The sequence below is a fragment of the Marmota marmota genome, unplaced genomic scaffold (genome assembly GCF_001458135.2).
Source record: "Marmota marmota marmota unplaced genomic scaffold, marMar, whole genome shotgun sequence".
Taxonomy (NCBI): Eukaryota; Metazoa; Chordata; class Mammalia; order Rodentia; family Sciuridae; genus Marmota; species Marmota marmota.
Genome location: NW_025999944.1, coordinates 2166972 through 2186282, shown reverse-complemented (window position 1 = coordinate 2186282; position 19311 = coordinate 2166972). Strand labels below are relative to the sequence as shown.

The window sequence follows — 19311 nt, the reverse complement described above, 5'->3', positions numbered from 1 at the left end:
TATTAACTTCATACAGAGTCCCTAATTTTTCCTACCATTAGTTTCCTTTAACCTTGATTTGAAAAAGATCACTTTATTTTTAATTTTTTGGGGGAAACAGACAAAAATACAGAAGGAATGTAATTTTTGAGAGGCACCTTGTAATATCTAAATAGATACTAGTTCTATTTCAAAGCAGGAAGAGAGATAAATATAAGTGCTTGATTCAAAAAGATATTATGCAGCAATTAGGAGAGATTAACAATGGAAAAGAGATTACAATCTGATTGGAGATTTGAAACCCACCTATCAAAGTATTTGTGGCCAGTTCTGCTAACAGCTTCCCTACCTGTCATGCCTATCATCATGTAGGCACAACAGGGACACCTACACCCCTTCTCAGAGAGAAGCTGAAAGAGCCAATCAATTTGCTTCTTCTGGGGCTATCTGCTGGAGTTCAAAAGATCTGTACTTACTGCGTTATCAGAAAAACCAAGAATAAATGATGCTTCCAGATCACCTCTAACTGGGAGTCTGAGAGACCCTCCTCTTCTGACAGCCAGACCCCAGGTACTGCAAGTTTGATTATTCAATAAAGCTCAGTGAGGTCTTTGGGAACCATTCCCTCTCATTTCCACCCCTTGTAAAAACAAATCAATCAAGGAAGCAACTGTGCCCTTGTTTTGGAGCTGGGGCTGACACTAGGACAGCAAGGAGCTGGGCTTCTAACATGCCAAGTGGGTTGAAGAGGTCAGAGCAGAACTCCCCGAGACAAGGAACCACAAAGTTTAGGAGCCAGAGTGGTTGGGAGCAGACTTAGGCAAGCAGCTGGGTCTGTGGCTGTTGCCCAGAGCAACTCTCACAGGAAAAGAAAGGTGAGGAAGCACAGCCCTCAGAATGGGCAGTGGTGGTCCAGGCTTGGGGCAAGGCCTCTGCTGCCTCCACAGCAATCACCTGCTAAATTAATCCCAGTATGGAGCTTACATCTGTCCATATAAGTAACTGGGAACCTTATTCTGGGAAGAGCGCTTTGTAGCTGGGTTGTAGAAAAGAGAACAACAAAGTGAAATAGGAACAAATACAAACCAAGTGTGTGGTAAACTTGTTTCAGAATAGGACAGTGGTTCTCAACCTCTGGGTCCTGGCAGAGCTTCTCAAAATCCCAGTGTCTTGCTGCCCTAAAACCAATTAAATTGGCTTAGACTGATTCCAGCTTCCTACAGGATTCTAAAATGTGGCCCAGGTTGAGAAATACTGGTTTTCAGACGTGGAGGGAAAGGAACTGGGGGTTCCCAGGGAACTTTCAGAGTTGAGCTGGGAGAGTGGCTCACCCTGGGTAAAAGGCTTATACAAGGAAACTATTTTTCTCAATTCTTCTTCTTTTTTTTTTTTTTGGAGGATAAAAGCATGTTTGTGTGAATCACACCAAGGGAAGAATATCTGTGCCAACTTTTTGTTCTCTCCTTTCACTGTCCCTCTTCCCTCTTTTCCAAAATCCTCATTACCTACCCCTTAAAAGCTGAACCTATTTAGAGTTCCATCTTTTAGCCACTGCTCTCTGAACCAACTCCTCTCCCCAGGCAGTCCCATTCATTGTTGTGGCTTCAACAACCCCATGATCAAGGACATCCCAACCTGTAACTACAGCCTGGCTTCTCGGATCCCTGGACTGGTAATACTTCACATTTATATATGTACCACAAATGCCTCAAGGGGCAAGACCAAACTAACCATCCTTGCTTTATGAACCTATTCTTCCTTTCTGTCCGACCTGTTTAGAAAATGTGGTATATATACACAATGGAATATTACTCTGCAATAAAACAGAACAAAATCATGGCATTTGCAGGTAAATGGATGGAGCTGGAGAATATAATGCTAAGTGAAGTTAGCTAATCCCCCCAAACCAAATACCAAGTGTTTTCTCTGATATAAGGAGGCTGATTCATAGTGGGGTTGGGAGAGGGAGCATGGGAAGACTAGACAAACTCTATATAGGGCAAAGGGGAGGGAGAGGGAGAGGAAAAGGGGGTTAAAAAAAAAAAAAAGATGGTGGAGTGAGATGGGTATCACTATCCTAAGTATATGTATGAAGAAGACACGAACGGTGTGAATATACTTTGTATATAAGCAGAGATTGTGCTCCATATATGTAATATGAATTGTAATGCATTCTGCTGTCATATATATAACAAATTAGAATGAAAAATTAAAAAAATAGAATCTAAAGATCAAAATTTCCTGGGATCAAACTTCATTCCTCCACTTAGTATCAATGTTTCTAATAAAGAAAGTTATTTGAAAAAAAATTATTATTATTAATTATTATTATTCAGTAAATACTACTAGCGCATGTAATTAGTTGACTACTTTGGGGAAAAAATAAACTTCATGTTCCTCTCATACTAAACAAATTCAAGATAAAATAGTTAAGGGGGGAGCAAAAAAGAAGAAAATAAATCGTAATAAAACTGAAAGAAAGTATGTTCAGCCATGTGACATCAATAGGGGAAAGAATTTTTAAAATATAACACCAAAAGAAGACAGAGCAAAAGAGACTAAAACTGAAAAAGAAAATTCTGTCAAAAAACCCAAAAAACAATCCAAAGGCCTAAATGCACTATGACACCCTGGATGAATCCTGAAGCAAAGAGGTTATTAGTGGAAAATCTGATGTAATCAGAACAAAGATGGGAGTCTAATTAATGATGTGCTAATGTGTATGACCTTGTGAGCCACTGACAATACAAGAAACTGAGTGAAAGGCATTTGGGAACTCTGCATTATTTTTATACTCTTCTTTAAGTCTAAAATTATTCCAAAGTACTGACTTTAAAAAAACAGGAAAAAAATCAGGTAAAATTAAAAATGAAGTGTCAAAATGGGGAAAAAAGAATTATAAAAAAAAGTTAATATCTTTGGTATATACATAAAGAGTTCAAACATATAAGTGAAGTAAAAAACCTCTAAGAAGTAATGGGGGGAAAAAAGGGGAATAATTTACATATAAAATTTTCTGGAAAGCAATTTAGATTCAGATAATGAACATTAAAAAATATTTATATCCTTTGTTCTAGTAATTCCACTTTTAGTCATTTACCTCAAGCAAGCCAGATGTCCTCACACACACAAAGAAACAAGAAAAGCCCTTGCATTCAATAAAAAAAAAAATAAACTAAATTATACATTCACAAATGACATAAAAATTATATCATACTTCAGTCATGTAAAAATTGTGTTCTTGCCGGGAATCGTAGCACACACCTGTAATCCCAGCAGCTCAGGAGGTTGAGGTAGAAGGATGGCAAGTTCAAAGCCAGCCTCAGCAACTTAGTGAGGACCCTGTCTCAAATAATTTTTTTTTTTTTTTAAAGGAGAGGGGGCCAGGGACAGATATGGCTCAGTGGTTAAGTGCCCCTGGGTTCAGAACATTACTGGTTTAGGAAAAAAAAAAGTCTTCTAATATTTTATAATGCTTTGATTTAATTGATTTTTTAAAAAATAGGAGTCACAATTAGATATCCAGCATGATCTCTATGAAGACAGATGTAACACATCAGAATGTTAACAGTGATAAATTATTTCTGGATAGCAATATTATGGGCTAATTTTTTTTTTGTTTTCTGTACCTTTCATTTTTTTCCTATAGTAAACATGTATTACACATATAAGAAACTAACAAGTATCTAAAAAAAACCAAAAAAAAAAAACAAAAACAAAAACAGAAAAACATCCTACAGTATTCTTATCTTGGAAAGTCCTGATCTTAATCCAGTAAAATATTCCAATAACATGAACCACATGTGTTGGGCAAAGGCTGGACTTGAAGCCCTTCAACCAGTGAAGATACCGTCTACAGGGTTCCACAGGGCTGGCCCAGGAGTGTTTTAGTGATATCCTTACTAAGGATACAGATGAAGAAATTCTTAACATGCTTGTTAAATTGTGAGTGACACTCAGGGCAGATTACTAATTATTCAAGATTACTTCCTCTGAGGGTACCCTATGCACAAAGGATAAAATTCATTGAGTGCCAACAAGCAGCAATAGATGTGTGAACAAAGATGGGCAGTGTGCACATGGACAGAGAAGGCAGAGTTTAGATACAGAAGACAGACTATGAAAAAAGAATGGACTTTAAAACACAGGGGTGGGAGGAAGAATCACGTACAAATTCCTTTTTTAATGAGAAGCTTAAAAAGCCTTGTTCATTTGGTTACTCCACTATTTAAAAAAGGATTAAACATATTCTACATTATGTATCTTCTCATGGCTCCTGAATTTTGGAAATGATGTTCTGTAAAATTAAATTAAATCTATTTTCCTCTCCCTCTTTTTTTTTTTTTTTGGTCCATGGGAGTTAAGGTCCAAACATGTGTCTAAATAGTCTTAAAAAGGCTCTATGATTTCATATTGTTGAATAATTTAACCTACCTGAGGATATGATCAAATAATTTTCTGCTGTAGTAAAACATGGTTTTGTCACATGTGTTATTGAAAGAAAAAAAATTTGTTTTTTAATCAGATTTGGTAACATGAGCTTGGGCTTGAAATTTTTAAAAAAGATTTAGAATGGAACTTCACTTTGTAGCAGACAGGGAAACACGCAGAAGTAGAAAATGTTTTTGCTATTGACTTTTTTTTCTTTTGGGTGATGTTAGCTTTACCATTGAGTGACATCCCATTTTTTTTTTTTTTTTTTTCAGTTTGAGATAGGGTCTTGCTAAATTGCCCAGGCTGGCCTTGACCTTGGGATCACAGGCATGTGCCCCAACACCTGGTGGTACTGACTTTGAAGTAGAGGCTTAATCCTCTTGCATCCTTCCCTCTTTGGTAATTATTCTTCTAAACTCCAGCAATGTAACAGATTTAACTTTCAGTAATACAATGTTCTCATCACAGACACATACAAACAACAAAATGAAAATTTCATAGCAATGTGAGAAAAAATAACATCATTATCACTCTTACTGCTTGAACATACTGAATCAAATAGAATTCAGAATGCTGACATACCACTCGGCAAAAATCTGGGAAAATTCAAGTGAACTGTTTGCCACCGGGGAGATGAAGTAGAAGGGGATGTTGGAGAGGCCGGCTGAGTCAATGTACTGATACAGGCATTCCAGGAGGTCGTAGATCACTCCAGAAGGGTAGCAGGGGACCAACACATTTCCTCCATTTCGAACTGTGAGAGCTAGAAAAGTTGAAGCCAGAGGGGGAAAACATTACCAAAAGGATGTGTTTTAAAGTTAGAATCTAACTTAGAAAAATAATTTGCATTTGTTTTCCTACTTCTGTGACTATAACTCACTCATATGTATAAGTCTGCTTCTTATGAAGAACAGCACCCAAGTGGGGGAATCTAGAGGCTAAGAGCAGATTTTTCCATTACTGTCTAATTTAAGTCCCTGAGAATAAAGTACACAATCAAGGATTTGGGATTTAAAAGTTCCAAGGCAGCTGCACTGCAGGACAGAAACTTCAAGTTCCTTCTTTTTTTAGATCCTGCTTAAAACATTTGCTAGATTAGTCTCTGGTAGGTCTCTGACCACAGTTGAATGACCTATAAGGAAACAGGCCAAGTTTTTGTTTTACTCAGTGGAGTTTTCGTTCATTAATGTCTGTAAGAAAAATTCCTCACATTTTAAGTTACCAAATGAGAAACTGCAATGTATGGGTTATAATTATATTCAAGTACAACTAGTTGAAAAACACAAAGTGCGTACTTGAGTTTGTTTTTCTCATTAGTTTTCAAAACAAACTGATATGATTTTGAGGTGTAAAATCTCATGGTTTTACTATGCTACCCAGGCTGGCCTTGAACTGATCACGATTGTCCTTCCTTGGGCCTCTTGAGCAGTTGGGATTACAGGTGTGCTCCACCATGCCTAGCTTCAGAACCTGAAGTCCTAATGCCACGTGTCCTCCTCTGTTCCCACTCTGATGTACAGTTTATTTGGATGCTGTGATGTGAGAAGTGGGGACCTGCTACTAGAGTTCAACACGATGGAGGAAAAAGTCAGTATCAGAGCTGTGCATGGTGGCACACACTGTAATCCCAGTAGCTGGGGAGGCTGACACAGGAGGATAGTGAATTCAAAGGCAGCCTCAGCAACTTAACAAGGCACTAAGCAACTCAGTGAGACTACAAAATGGGGCTGCGGGTGCTGGGGTTGTGGCTCAGTGGTAGAGCGCTCGCCTAGCATGTGTGAAGCCCTGGGTTCAATCCTCAGCACCATATAAAAATAAATAAACAAAATAAAGGTATTGTGTACAACTAAAAATGGGGTTGGGGCTATGGCTCAGTGGTTTAGTGTCCCTGAGTTCAATCCCTAGTACCAAAAAGAAAAAGAAAAAAAAAAGAAAGAAATCAATCTCAGTCATCATGGCTCAAAAGCAATGGCTCTACTCCTACATTTGCTCCAAGCTCTAGGACCACAGGTTAGCCACCACAACCTTGCTGGGCCTCAGTTTTCTCACGAGTTATGAGAGGAATGAATGAGATCAGTGACTTTCAGGCATTAGTCTGTGAAAAATTACCAAGGGAACATGCTGAACATGCAACTTCCTTCTGGGTCCTCCTCTCCCCAGGGATACCAATTTACTAGATCTGTGGTAGGGCCTCCAATTGGCATTTTTAATAAGTGATGCCACTGATTTTTGAGGCAGGTGGTTAAACAGACCCACTTTGAGAGACAGTGGATTGGATATGTTTCCTTACCCAATCTAAATTGCTTTGAGTCTATGATTATAGATTATAAACAAATACACAAACCCAAGACTGTTTTTGAGATCACTTCAATAATTTTGCAAAGTAGAATAAGTTACATCTGGTTTAATATCAGCAAAGAACAAAAGCAGACTATGATTATTAACATGGCTGGGTAAAAATTTCAAAGAACAGTGCTTTCCATGTAAACAGAGAACATAACCATTTCTTTTTCCTTCAGCAAAGGTAATATCACTTAAAATTGCTAGGGGTAAATGGTTTGAGCGCGTCAACTCTTCTTGATAACTGTTGACAAAATGTTGTGTCTCCTCCATCCAAGTGTATATGGTAGCCCTAATCTCCAATATGATCGAAGTATGAAGCAGGGAGTTTGGGAAGTAATCAGATTTAGATGAGGTTATGAGGGTGGAGCCCCATGATAAAATATCTGTCCCCTTGTAAGAAGAGGAAGGAAGATCAGAATTTCCCCTCTTCTCCATGTGGAGAACACAGCAAGAAGGTGGTCATCTGTGAGTGGGAAGAGGGCTTTCACCACAACAGCAAAGCTAGCACATGGATCTCAGATTTCCCAGACAAGAACTGTGAGAAAGTAATATATAACTACTGAAGCCATCTATTCTATCATACTTTGTTACATTAGCCTGAACTGTCAGTAACCAACCTACTTTTCTAAAACAAGGTAGGATTCCTACATTTTGTTGATAATTACATACAAAGACAAATCAATTTCTTCCAGGTAGAAAACACCCCGTAAGCCTCTCAATTTAGCCTCCCCTGACAAAACCCCCAAATATTAATGGGAAAATGACACTTGTTCATTATATAACTGTTGTGAATTCAAAGTGTAATTGTCTTTTCTGTGCTATAATTTGCAAAGCAAAGATGTTATTCGTTATTTCTTTGACACCTGCAATCCTGTAAACACTCCCCTACCAAATCCCACCAAAAAGCAAGGGGATTAAATAAAAATCTGTGAGAAAACATTGAATATTTGTTCTATAAAGTGCTAATGACTCTAATTTACAGTTTTAACAACCACTGTTAACCTTACCTTCAAATTTAAGCTAAGTTAGAACTGCTCCTGTTGACAGTAGTACACTCTGAAGGATGGGCAAGAAAGATGGAAGCAAGCAGAAGGGGGAGCCCTTAAAAGAGATACCAGAGTGTGTGACTAGGAAAGAAAGGGGCAAAGAATACTACAAAGCAAGGTACCAAAAAACAAAGGTGTATCACCCAGTGCCATATCTGAGAGTCCTCCATACCCAGGTTGCTGCAGAACTCTCCCACCATGCCATCGGGGTTTGCAGTGGGGATCTGGGTAAGTCCTGTCAAAACCAGCACATCACTGTTTTTGAGGGAAGCTTGGTCCATGGGCTGAAAAACAACCGAGAACTATGCTTAGTAATTTTAAAAGGAATATTATCTACAAATAACAGAGGAAAAGATCATATGACATTGGTCTTCCTCTGTTCAACCCATCATCAAATACTTGTACTATCTATAATGAAAAGGCTGTCATGGAATAGCAGTCGCTTAGGGAGATGGGGACCAACAGGAAGAGGTATGGGGACATTATGGGGTGATGAGCAAGTTCTCCACCTTGATTGGAGTAGTGATCATACCAAAATTTAGAGAATTGTACGTAGAAGATCATTATTTCACTATATGTACGTTTACCTCAATTAATTCATCTTGTATTTCTATTATGCTTTATTATTTTCAAAATGCCATCTACATTTTACTTCAGTGGTTCTCAAACTTCAGTGTGCATCACACTCATCCAAGGGTTTGTCAAGCATGAATTGCTGGGCCGACCCCTAGACTTTCTGATTCAGTTGGAGCCTGGGAATCTACATTTCTAACAAGTTCCCAGGAGATGCTCCTGCTGCTGACTTGGTAATCACACTTTGGAAACCAATGAATTATATAATTTGATTTTCAAAAAGAACTCTGTGAAGTACAGGAAGTAAGCCTACACTATGGAAATATGGAGTAGGGACTTGAGAAGGCGAGGTACTTTACCTTAAGTTCTATTGGCAGAGAAGCCAGGGAGAATGCTGGATTAGAGAGAAACCTAAGTCTACTCCCAATTTCATGACTAGCCCTGTGACTTCCACCAGTCTCCAAGCTTGGTTTCCTATGTAATATGACTATGTTTTGACCCACCTCCCTTAGCTAACACACTTGATCTTCTCATAAACTGTGAAGTCCTATGGCACATGACAATGTGATCCTTATGATGTTGTGATTTATTTTCACCCTGTACAATCTGAATTTGATTATTTTCAGACCATTTAAAAAATACTATCTTTTCTAAATAAATCAGGATTCCAACTGGAAACAAAAACCAAAAACACAGATTGAGATGTTGGCGAGTTCATAAACGTTTTCATCTTGTAACACATTTTTTCCTTACTTCTACTGAAAATCTTCACAGGAATAGAAGAAAAAAACCTACAACACAGTTTATGAAGAAGTCTTATTCTTCCTCTGTCTGTGCCACCTAATACATTTTCCAATAAGGAAATAACATTCCAAATAGTCCAGGAAAGTCCCATCATCCGGATTGTTATTGAGTATATATGCCTTTTGGGGTATTTTCCTTTAGCATTTTATATAAGCACAGATAACCTGGGCTTTATTACTTTATTTTGGTACTGGGGATTGAGCCCATAAATAACATGTGTTATAAGCTACTTCGTAACATTAAAAAATATTTATTTAATACGTAATCAGAAAAAAATCCTATGGTGAAGATGACCATGTGAATAGCTTCTATTTCCCCTTTGCCCAGATATATACTAATGCAGCTTTTCTTCTGCTTGGGCAGAACTGATCTATTTGTACTTCTCCAACAAATACATACAATTCTGCTATTTTCACAGAAGGAAGGAAGGGGAAGCAAAATATAATGATTTTTAACAGCAGATATGTAATAAAGCCTGGGATTGTTTCCTATATGTACCAGAAGTTTTCTGAGGAATCAAAGGAGGGGTTTAGGAAACAGCCCTGACTAAATGAGGAAATTAATAACAGTAAATATACAAATGTATGTAAGTAGTATACACATTTTTTTGAGAGAAGGAAACTATGCACAGAGGCAGAGCATAGCCAGAAAAACAAGACAGCAAGTGTGAAATGATGTGGGCAAACTGTAGCAAGCTGTCTAGACTCTTCCTCCTCACTTCAAGGACCTGCTTACTGAGCTCAACTTTTCAATTGACATGGGCTGTTTATAGCTTGGCTTCCCTGCTGCTCCTGCCTCCCAGACTTTTTGGAGCTTCCAAATCAAAGTATTGCACAAACAACCAAACATCCAGGGAAATCCAGGAATAAGGAAAAACACAGAAAATGAAACAGAACAAAACCAATCTGCCCAGTGATTGCCTTAGTTCTAAAGACCTGATTCAAGGAATCCAACTGTAAGAGTTTCTTTACATTTAAGGGAAGAGTCCCCATTTATTTGCTAACTAACCAAATATCTCTATGCCCAGGTATATGTAGCTTTTGCTGAAATATGCTATGGATTTTTCACATCTAAAACTCAAGTCCTATCTCTGTGGTCAGGCAGAACAGCCAAGAAGCTATGAAATAATAGAGTATTGAATTGCTTTCTCAAACCATCATAACATAACATTTAATATTCAAATACAGGTTCACAAGCCACAAGCAAATTTATTAATCTGATTTCCAAAGCCAGGAAGGCTTTGGCGCTAATAATCAAAACTGCCAATGCATCTATGGGATCTTTCCAACAGGCACTGCTTGTTTTGTGCTATTAGTGTTATAGTTTTAAAATGGTGTCCTGTACACTCTTTCTGGGGAGACTGCACAAAAGCTTACAGTAGATGTTTTTCAGAAAACATGTGATTTAAATGTCTCACAGTGAGAATAATTAAATACTTTATGGTCTACTCACATGATGGAATATCATGCAGACATCAAACATCATATGGTAGATACTTGATGACCTAAGAAAAATTTCACTGCGTAGGCAGAACAGAAAAAGCAGGTTGCAAAAAGTTACCTCTTATATAATTTTTACTCTAAGATTTTTATATTTTTCCAAAATTACTATAATAAATACAAAAGCTCCATTATGGTTTCTGACAAAACTGTGAATGAACACAAGCTGCTGGCTCTCTCCCAGGAGGTAATCCAGGGGGACAGAAGGAACAGCAAGTGATGGATCTGAGAAATAAGAGCAGCACTGGGATAAATTCCCAGGGAAACGGAGGTTCCTGGAGTGGGACACTGGCAGGCAGTAGCCCCTATCATGGTAAGCAGAGCTTGGGTGAGATTTTTGTATTTTCTTTCCCTCTCCATACCATCGGTGGTAATTCACAGCCCGTTGCAACACACCGAAGGAAAAAAGAAATAATTTAGAAAATGACTTAAGAATTCTAAAAGTGAAAATTCTAAAAGCCTGTCCTACATTAAGGAATGCAAGTCTGAATGGTTTCAAAGTTCTTGACTGACAAGGAACACAAGTAGAAAATATATATATATATATATATATATATATATATATATATATATATATATATATATATATTTTGCATTTGCAAGGTCTTTTGCCTTCAGTTATATAGCCACCCAATTTTACTTCAATTATATAGTCATCATTTAAGTGTGATGAAAAAGGAAAAATGTTCTTAATAATTCAAAGCCTCACAGGTTGACTATATTAATAGCTTCTTGGTAAACATTTCCCAAGCATTCCTGAAAGAAGAAAAATAACCCAGAATTAAAATACTAGATAGTATCAACCTGGTGGGCAGGGGATAAGACAAGGGACAGAGAACAAAAATGGGAGACACATGAGGAAGCTGTGGCTTTGGGGGAAAGATACAAAAATCAATAAGATATAGGGAAAATAAACGAAGAAACAACTTGGAAGAATAAAAATAAAATATGTACCACACTTGCAAAAGAAAACTTATCCTTCTAAAGCTAGGCAAAAAAGGACTGAAAAAAAGAATGAACTAAAAACCCTGAGTCAGGTGCATGATGCACACCAGCCTGTAGTGCCAGCTACTTGGTAAGCTGAGGCAGGAGCATAGCTTGAGATCAGTAGGTTCAAGGCCAGTATAGGCAACACGGTAAGCCCATCTCAAAAGAAAAACCAAATAACAATAAAAATAATATAATAAGACCAAAATAAGCTGAATACAATAATAATTATAAAACATACACAGGTTCAATCAAGTCTCTAAATTAAAAAAAAAAATGTCTCTTACTAGTTTTTTTCTAAAAGGGATCCACTAAACAGGGATACAGAAAGAATGAAAATAAAGGGATGAAAAGAAAAAAAGGGATGGAAAAAAATAGTAGGCACATAAGGAAGGTGAAAAGTCCGTTGGCCTTTAATGTAGTGTGATAGAGAAAAAAGAGAAAGCATCAAAACATCCTAATAAAAGGAATAAATGACCCATAAAATGTAATGATCATGAGCATATAGCTTCCCAAGTATATAGCTTAAGTATATGAAAAGCAATAGTTGATTAAACTGCAAGGAGAAATATGGTAAGTCAACAAATAACATATCCTTTTCAGAACAAGAGACCTAAATAACACAGAAAGCGCAAATTAATACATATGGAATCATTTTACCCTACAATGCATACATATTCTTTTCTAATCTATGTAGAATGTTCACAAAAATAATTTGTGTTTCAAAGGAAGCTTATTCAAATTCAGTACAAAACTATACATTTATCATAATGCAAAAAAATTAGAATCCTGAAAATGACACAAAAAATGAGATGGTATCTCATCCAAAAGAAATGGAGTCAGCATACAAAAGAGATATCTGCATTCCCAAGTTTATTGCAGCACTCTTCATAATAGCTAGGTTATGAACCCATCCTAGATGCCCACCAACAGATGAATGAACAAAGAAAGCATGGTATAACATACATAAAATAGATTATGCTTAGCCATAAAGAAAAATAAAATTCTGTCATTTGCAGCAAAATGGATGGAACTAGAGCACATTATGTCGAGTGAAATAAGCCAGACACAGAAAGACAGGCATTACACATTCTCTCTCATATTGGAAACTAAAAAAAGGTTGGCTTTAAAGTAGAACAATGATAATTAGAGACTGGGAAAGGTTAGGGGAGACAGTGGTGAAAGAAGGGTGGTCAGAAACAATCAGTGCATGCTATTTGCATGTATGGAAATATTGCACTGAATCCCCTTAATATATACAATTAATTATGTGTTAATAAAAAAATAGAATTACCAAAAAAATTCATCTTTAACCCTAAATCTTACTAGACCACAACAAAAATACTATAAAATAACCTTTGGTTATTCAAATCATGAATATTATAAACTGTCACGATCTACTTAAAGATGAATGACACTGCATTGCATATCAAAACTTTTTTTTAAATTTTTTTTTCTTTATTTATTTTTATGTGATGCTGAGGATCTAACCCAGGCCCTCGCACGTGCTAGGCGAGCGCTCTACCTCTGAGCTACAGCCTCAGTCCCTGCATATCAAAACTTTTAACAGAGTTAAATAATACTAAGAGAATCTCATGGCTTTAAAAACATCTACTGGAAAAGCCAAGAAGAAACAATGAGATAAGTTTTAAAAAAAGAGCAACACAGTAAACTGAAAGCTATAAGGAAGGAAGAAAACGAAGGGCAAAATGAAAATATATTATAGTTGAATGTGGTTGCACACACCTGTAGTCCCAGCTACTTGGAAGGCTGAAGAAGGAGAACTGCTTGAGACTAGCCTGGGTTAACATAGAAAGACCTCATTAAAAAAAAAAAAAAAAAAAAAAGTCTAAAGAACAGAGATCATAAGATTATCTCAGACTTAAGAAAAACCATTTGATAAGGTATTGCATCTAAACAAAAAACAAAACAAAAAACCCTCCTAAAACTGTGTAGTAAGGATCATATTTCATGAAGAGATAACAAAGCATTCCCTTAGAATCTGGTGCAAGACCAGGATGCCCACTATCATCACACTTTGTTCAACATGGTACTAGAGGGCTGAGCCAGACAGAAAAAAGAAAAGCTATAGGCTTGGAAAAGAATTGACAAAATAGTTACTTCTCTGCAGATAACATTATCATCACTGACAAATATTAGAACATGAGAATTTAGTATGGTTATTGAATAACTGATCAATTAAAACAATTATGCTGAGACCTTGAGCTCAGTGAAGGCCAGTTCTTTTCTTCCTTCTCCCTTTGTTTGGCCTCAATTCTCCTCTCCCTCTCACCCATGCTTATGTAGGACGATTTTTCTTCCTTCCATAGTCTACTGGTAAATGTTCCCAAAAGCTCAGTTTTTGGCCCTCAGCCTTTTATTTATATACTTTAAAAAGTATAATGACTCTCCAATTTCTTTCTAGACTTGACTTCACATCCAGTTCCAGTCTCATATTTCCAACTAATGGTCTATCATATTCATATCTACCCTATCCACAACCCCATTCTGAAAGAAATAACCATCCTGCCAGTTCTTCCTTGTTAACTGAATTACTGCCATTCTCAAGGTCATCCAGGCACAAAACTTTTAACTTCTATCTTTTTCCACTGAAGGTAGTGGGCATTCAATGCTTGCTTCTTGAATTAAGGACCTATCCATGTTGCCTCGTCTCCTTTCTTATAGCTTCAGTCTTAATCCAAAGCCTCATAAGTCTATGCTTATTAAATAAGCAGCTTGTGCTATTCTTCCTTGCTTGTAAGGATTCCATTCAAGTAGACCAGGATTAGCAGACCCTTTCTGTAGAGTAGAACTCTGCCATTATAGGGCATACTGAGTCATAAATCACAAGCAAGTGTGAGTGGCTATAATACAATAAAACATTACATAAAAAAACAGGAGGTGATGGGATACAGTTTGCTGGCCTCTATAGTAGTAGATTATCAAGTTTTTACAAACCAAAACATTTCTTATCCCTATTAACTCAATGCAGAATCCAACAATATGGATAAAGAAAATTAATTTTTTTAAAAATATATAACACAGGTTACCAGCTAGAAATTAAAATTAATTACTTAGGTATGTTGCTTACTACTTTCAAGACCTTATTTTCCCTTTAAATTTATAGACCTTGAAGAAATAATTTACTGGAAATTACATCAATAGTACTGTAAAGGCTTTGACCTAAGCAGGACAAACCAGAAGAGTTGGCAGCCAAGTCATCTTTCTGTCTTTTATGGAAGAATATATCAAGAATGATAGAAGCTGCCAATAAAAAATCTTGATTCAATGAAGCAGATTATGATAACATTGATGGGCTTTTGATTTCAAAAAGCGGGAAGAGCCCAGAATTCTGCTAGCTACAGGAAAAAATAGCAACTTGTCTCCTCTAGACCTTGTGATAAAACTTAAGTTATAAAAGAAAGTTTGAGAAAAACAATGCAGAATGGCAGCTGAAAAGCACCATTGTTCCAGACCAGAACACAGCATTCTTTCCCTCATATTAAAATGGAACATGTTAATTAGCTTGGTTTAACCATTCTACAACGTGTGTGTGTGTGTGTGTATCAAAATGTCATGCTGTAGATCAGACATAACTTTTACTTATCAATTAAAGAGAGATGCAAATGTTTTGACCAGAAAGAAGAGGAAAAATGGCCAAATGATTTATTTCTAAGCTTCATCTTTTGCTTTATTATGAAGATAATAAAATCTTGAGGTTATGTTCATAAATTTGCCAATTAAAAAAACACGATGGAGGGCTGGGGATGTGGCTCAAGCGGTAGCGCGCTCGCCTGGCATGCGTGCGGCCCGGGTTCAATCCTCAGCACCACATACAAAACGGAGATGTTGTGTCCGCCGATAACTAAAAAATAAATATAAAAAAAAAAAATTCTCTTTCTCTCTCTCTTTAAAAAAAAAAAACAAAACACGATGGAATATGGACTTTCACAAGTTGTTTATGTAGCCATCAGTCAACTATCTCATCTCCCCAACATACCTTACAGACATGGGAGAACCAGGATTTATGAAATGAACAAGAAACTTTTATAAATACCTAAAAAGGATTAAATGTTATATTCATAACAATATTTATGTACTTAGCTCCTTGCCAAATAGGACCAGAATGAATGACCAATTTAAACTTTCCAATGGCTTCCTCCTACATACTAAAATAAAATGGGAATTTCTCACTATGGACCACAAAGTTCTAGGAGAGCTGGAGTCTGCTGCTCTTCTGGGCCTCACTGTTCACTGCAGGTAGTACATTGCATTTCCATGGCCTTCTCTGCTTTTTAAACATGCCCAGCTTGTTCTGCTCTAAGTGCCTTTCATTTGCCATCTCTTTGTAGTGCTTTGCCCTCAAGTTTCACATGCCTCCTTTTGGTCTCAGTGCAGATGGACGGTTCCAGAAGCTTTCCCTGACCGTTTAATCTAAATTTGACCCAGTTGCTTTAGAAAAAACCCTGCTTTGCTGTTTTTGTATCAATCCGAAATGACTGCTCATATTTATTCATTCATTTTCATGTTCTGTTCATCTTCTCCCCGTGTATCAAATTAACATAATAAGATCCATGAGCAGAGACTGCCTGGTGTCACAACTTAATCCCTAACACTTACATAAATGCTTGACACTTGGCCCTTGTTAAGTATTCAGTAGTTAATATGTGCTGAGTAAATAAACAACTTGTATTCTGTATCAGGCTACAGTCTTTGGAAGGACTGAGGCATCTCAGAATCTCAGAGGTGACCCTAAAAGGCTGCAGAACTCTTTCTGAGGAAAATGTAATACTAGATGTTGGGATTCTAGTAATCTAACTTTCCTAAAATACTCTGAAGGAACCAAGATTAGAAAGATTTTAAAATGGTTGATAGTACACTGGATACATTCTGAATCTGGGTTAAATAACCACAAAGCTGAGTTGTTAAAAAAGAATTTATCATTACCTGAGGGTGTGTGGTGAGCAAGGAGGATCCAGAGACATAAGAAACTTTCTCATAATGGGACTGGATAATCCAGTTAGAGCTTCCAAGGGCATAGCCAGAGCTCAGAGGAGTTACCTGGACAGCACCGAAAAGCTCCTAAAAGGAACCACAGAAAGAACCACAAGTTTCAACAATGCTTTCAGAGCACATAAGTTTGTAAGAAAAAGAAACAAATACTACTTTTAGTTTAGAAATAGAAATTATTTTAAAGTAAACAAGAAAGTTTAAAACAGAAGGACAATGGAGACTGTGGTAGACACAAAAAGCAATCCTGTTGTCTTTACTTATCACCTGAGAGTTTTAGCCCAACTGTAGTTGCCAGGGACTCAGGATGCATTTTCCTTTTGGGTTAGGTGTTAGGCTCTGGGTTATTCTAATGGAGAAATGGGAGCCCTTATATTTAGTCAGAACTCAAGTCATCCTTGCCAAACTCCTTCTCTGTTCCCTGTCTTACTTGTAGTGTCTGTTGTCCTCCCATGATGGGATAAGAGAGATGCCATTCTCCTTTCTCCTGACTCACTACCTCACTAGCTGGTGACAGGGAATGTGAAGGTTAGGAATGAACACTAGCAAAAACATGGCAGGGCTGAAGGAAAACAATAGGTACTCTTTTTTTTTTTTTTTTTTTTTTTTTTTTTTTTTTTTTTTTNTTCTCTTTTTTTTTTTTTTTTTTGTACAAGATTCTTGGTGACAGAATGACTTTAAAAAGGGAACTACATGATCCTTCAAAGTACAATATGAATCGAAAGCACTCATGAGTCACTTTAGAATAATATCAACACTCACAATTTTCTGAGAATATCCCACCAGTTGGATTTTGCTAAGGGCAGAGTTCACCTCTTGCATTGTGTAGCATCTTCTCCAGGTTGACACTTCCACGGCATCCTTGAGAGGAGAAGGCAGGAGCCTGTAATTGCATCACAATGTCATATACAAGGCAAACATTTCTTCTTGTGATAGAGCTTTCCTTTCTAGGGATTTGTCCACTCTATTTAAATTGCCCAATTTATTGGCATGTGACTTTAGGATTCCAGTATAATCAATTCTATTTTTGTAAGGCTGGTACTACTGTCTCCTTTCATTTTTGACTGTGGTAATGTAAGTTCTCTATTTTTGTGTGTGTGTGGGGGGGTCAACTAAAAATTTATCATTATTGTTGATTTAAAAATGAACAATTTTTGATTTCATTTATATTTTCCAATCTCAATTTTGTTATCTAGTATAGGTTCTTTTCTTTTTTTTAAGTCCAGTCAATTAATTTCTACAATCTGATTGGATTGTTCAGTTCATTTACATTTAACTTTATTAGTGATACAGCTGGATCATGTCTGCTAACTTATTTTTTTCTGTATGTCTCACATCTCTTTTGTTCCTCTATTCATCTTTTATTATGAGTGTTTTCTCATGTAGCCTTTTAATTTCTTTAATAATTTTCACTATTTGAGTTATTAATAGTTGCTATAAGGTTTACCACATACATCTTAATATAGAGCATTTCTATTTGAGCTCTTTTTTTGTTTCTATTTTGTATTAAAGTACTCAACCCAGGGCCTTGCACCTGCCAAGCAAGTGCTCTATCACTCATCTATCCTCTTTGCCTGAGCATTTGTATTGACATCTCACATTGTATTCCCTATTCACAAAAAATAAATGAAATCAACTTCACTAATGGTCCTGAGAGAAGAACTGAATTTAACATAGATGGGGCTTAGCACAAAAGAAAATAAGGCATGATTTGTGACCTTTAAGATCAGCCTCAGAACACCCCTTTATACTCACAAAAATGTGCTGTTAGAAAAACATTTTATCATTTGCTCTAGTATGAGAAATGATCTGGAAGAGTGACCTCCCTGAGATTCACTGGAAATAGTCAAAGTACTTCTGGTGAAGGGATGTATGCACTAGTCTCTCCTCTCTCCTGAAACACACCGAGTAGGTGTGAGGACCCCATAAGCGCACCCTCATCTACAATCATCGATGCTCACTGTCACATTCAGGATAAAATAAGAGGCTCCTGGCATGGCTTACATGAGGCCCTGCTTCAACCTGTATTTTATATACTGAGCCCTTCTAGTGCCAGGCTCTCTCACCTGTAACCCACACCATCTCTTGTCATCTACCTTTTAGGTAGACAACACTTACTCCTACTTAAAACAGAGACTGTTCATTCATTTTTCTCAGGTTTGTGACACCATCTAGGCCAGATGCACACTCATGCGCTCTTTGGGGAAGGGCCTGGCCCGCATGTCACAGTGCAGGGAAGTGGATAAGACTACTAGCGCAGTGCTGCTACTTCTTCTCATCTCCTTTGCAGCCCTGTACTTGCTGCTTTTAGGAAGGAGAGATTTCTCTCAGAGGCAGTAGAATGATGGAAAAACAAGGACTTATACCCAGGCAAGTCTTGATTAAAGTCCAGAGTTACCTCTTCGCCTCTGGGTCCTGGTTTATAAAAAGGGGGAGAATGTCATCTTCCCTTCAGTTTTCTGCAAAAAAACCCCTTATTTACAATGAATAGAAAGGGTCTAGTGCATAGGAGATGCTGATGAATGTTTGCTGTCACGTGTCCCAACAATTACAGGCACTGCAGCTCCAGGGGCATATGCACTGTCCAACACTATTGTAATGAAGTTCAACCCAGAAGGATTCACCTCAATGAACAG

General features: G+C 37.2%; 1 protein-coding gene across 1 annotated transcript in view; it reads right to left on the bottom strand.

The window, feature by feature from the left end:
• Ints9 (integrator complex subunit 9) overlaps positions 1 to 19311 on the bottom strand; it is an 87658-nt gene that overhangs the window by 21853 nt on the left and 46494 nt on the right. Inside the window, exons 7-10 of the mRNA XM_015499425.2 lie at positions 17438 to 17558; positions 16613 to 16747; positions 7975 to 8086; positions 4996 to 5176 (exon numbers count right to left, since the gene is read on the bottom strand). Coding sequence (XP_015354911.1) covers positions 4996 to 5176; positions 7975 to 8086; positions 16613 to 16747; positions 17438 to 17558 — 549 coding nt within the window. The remainder of the gene's footprint in view (positions 1 to 4995; positions 5177 to 7974; positions 8087 to 16612; positions 16748 to 17437; positions 17559 to 19311) is intronic.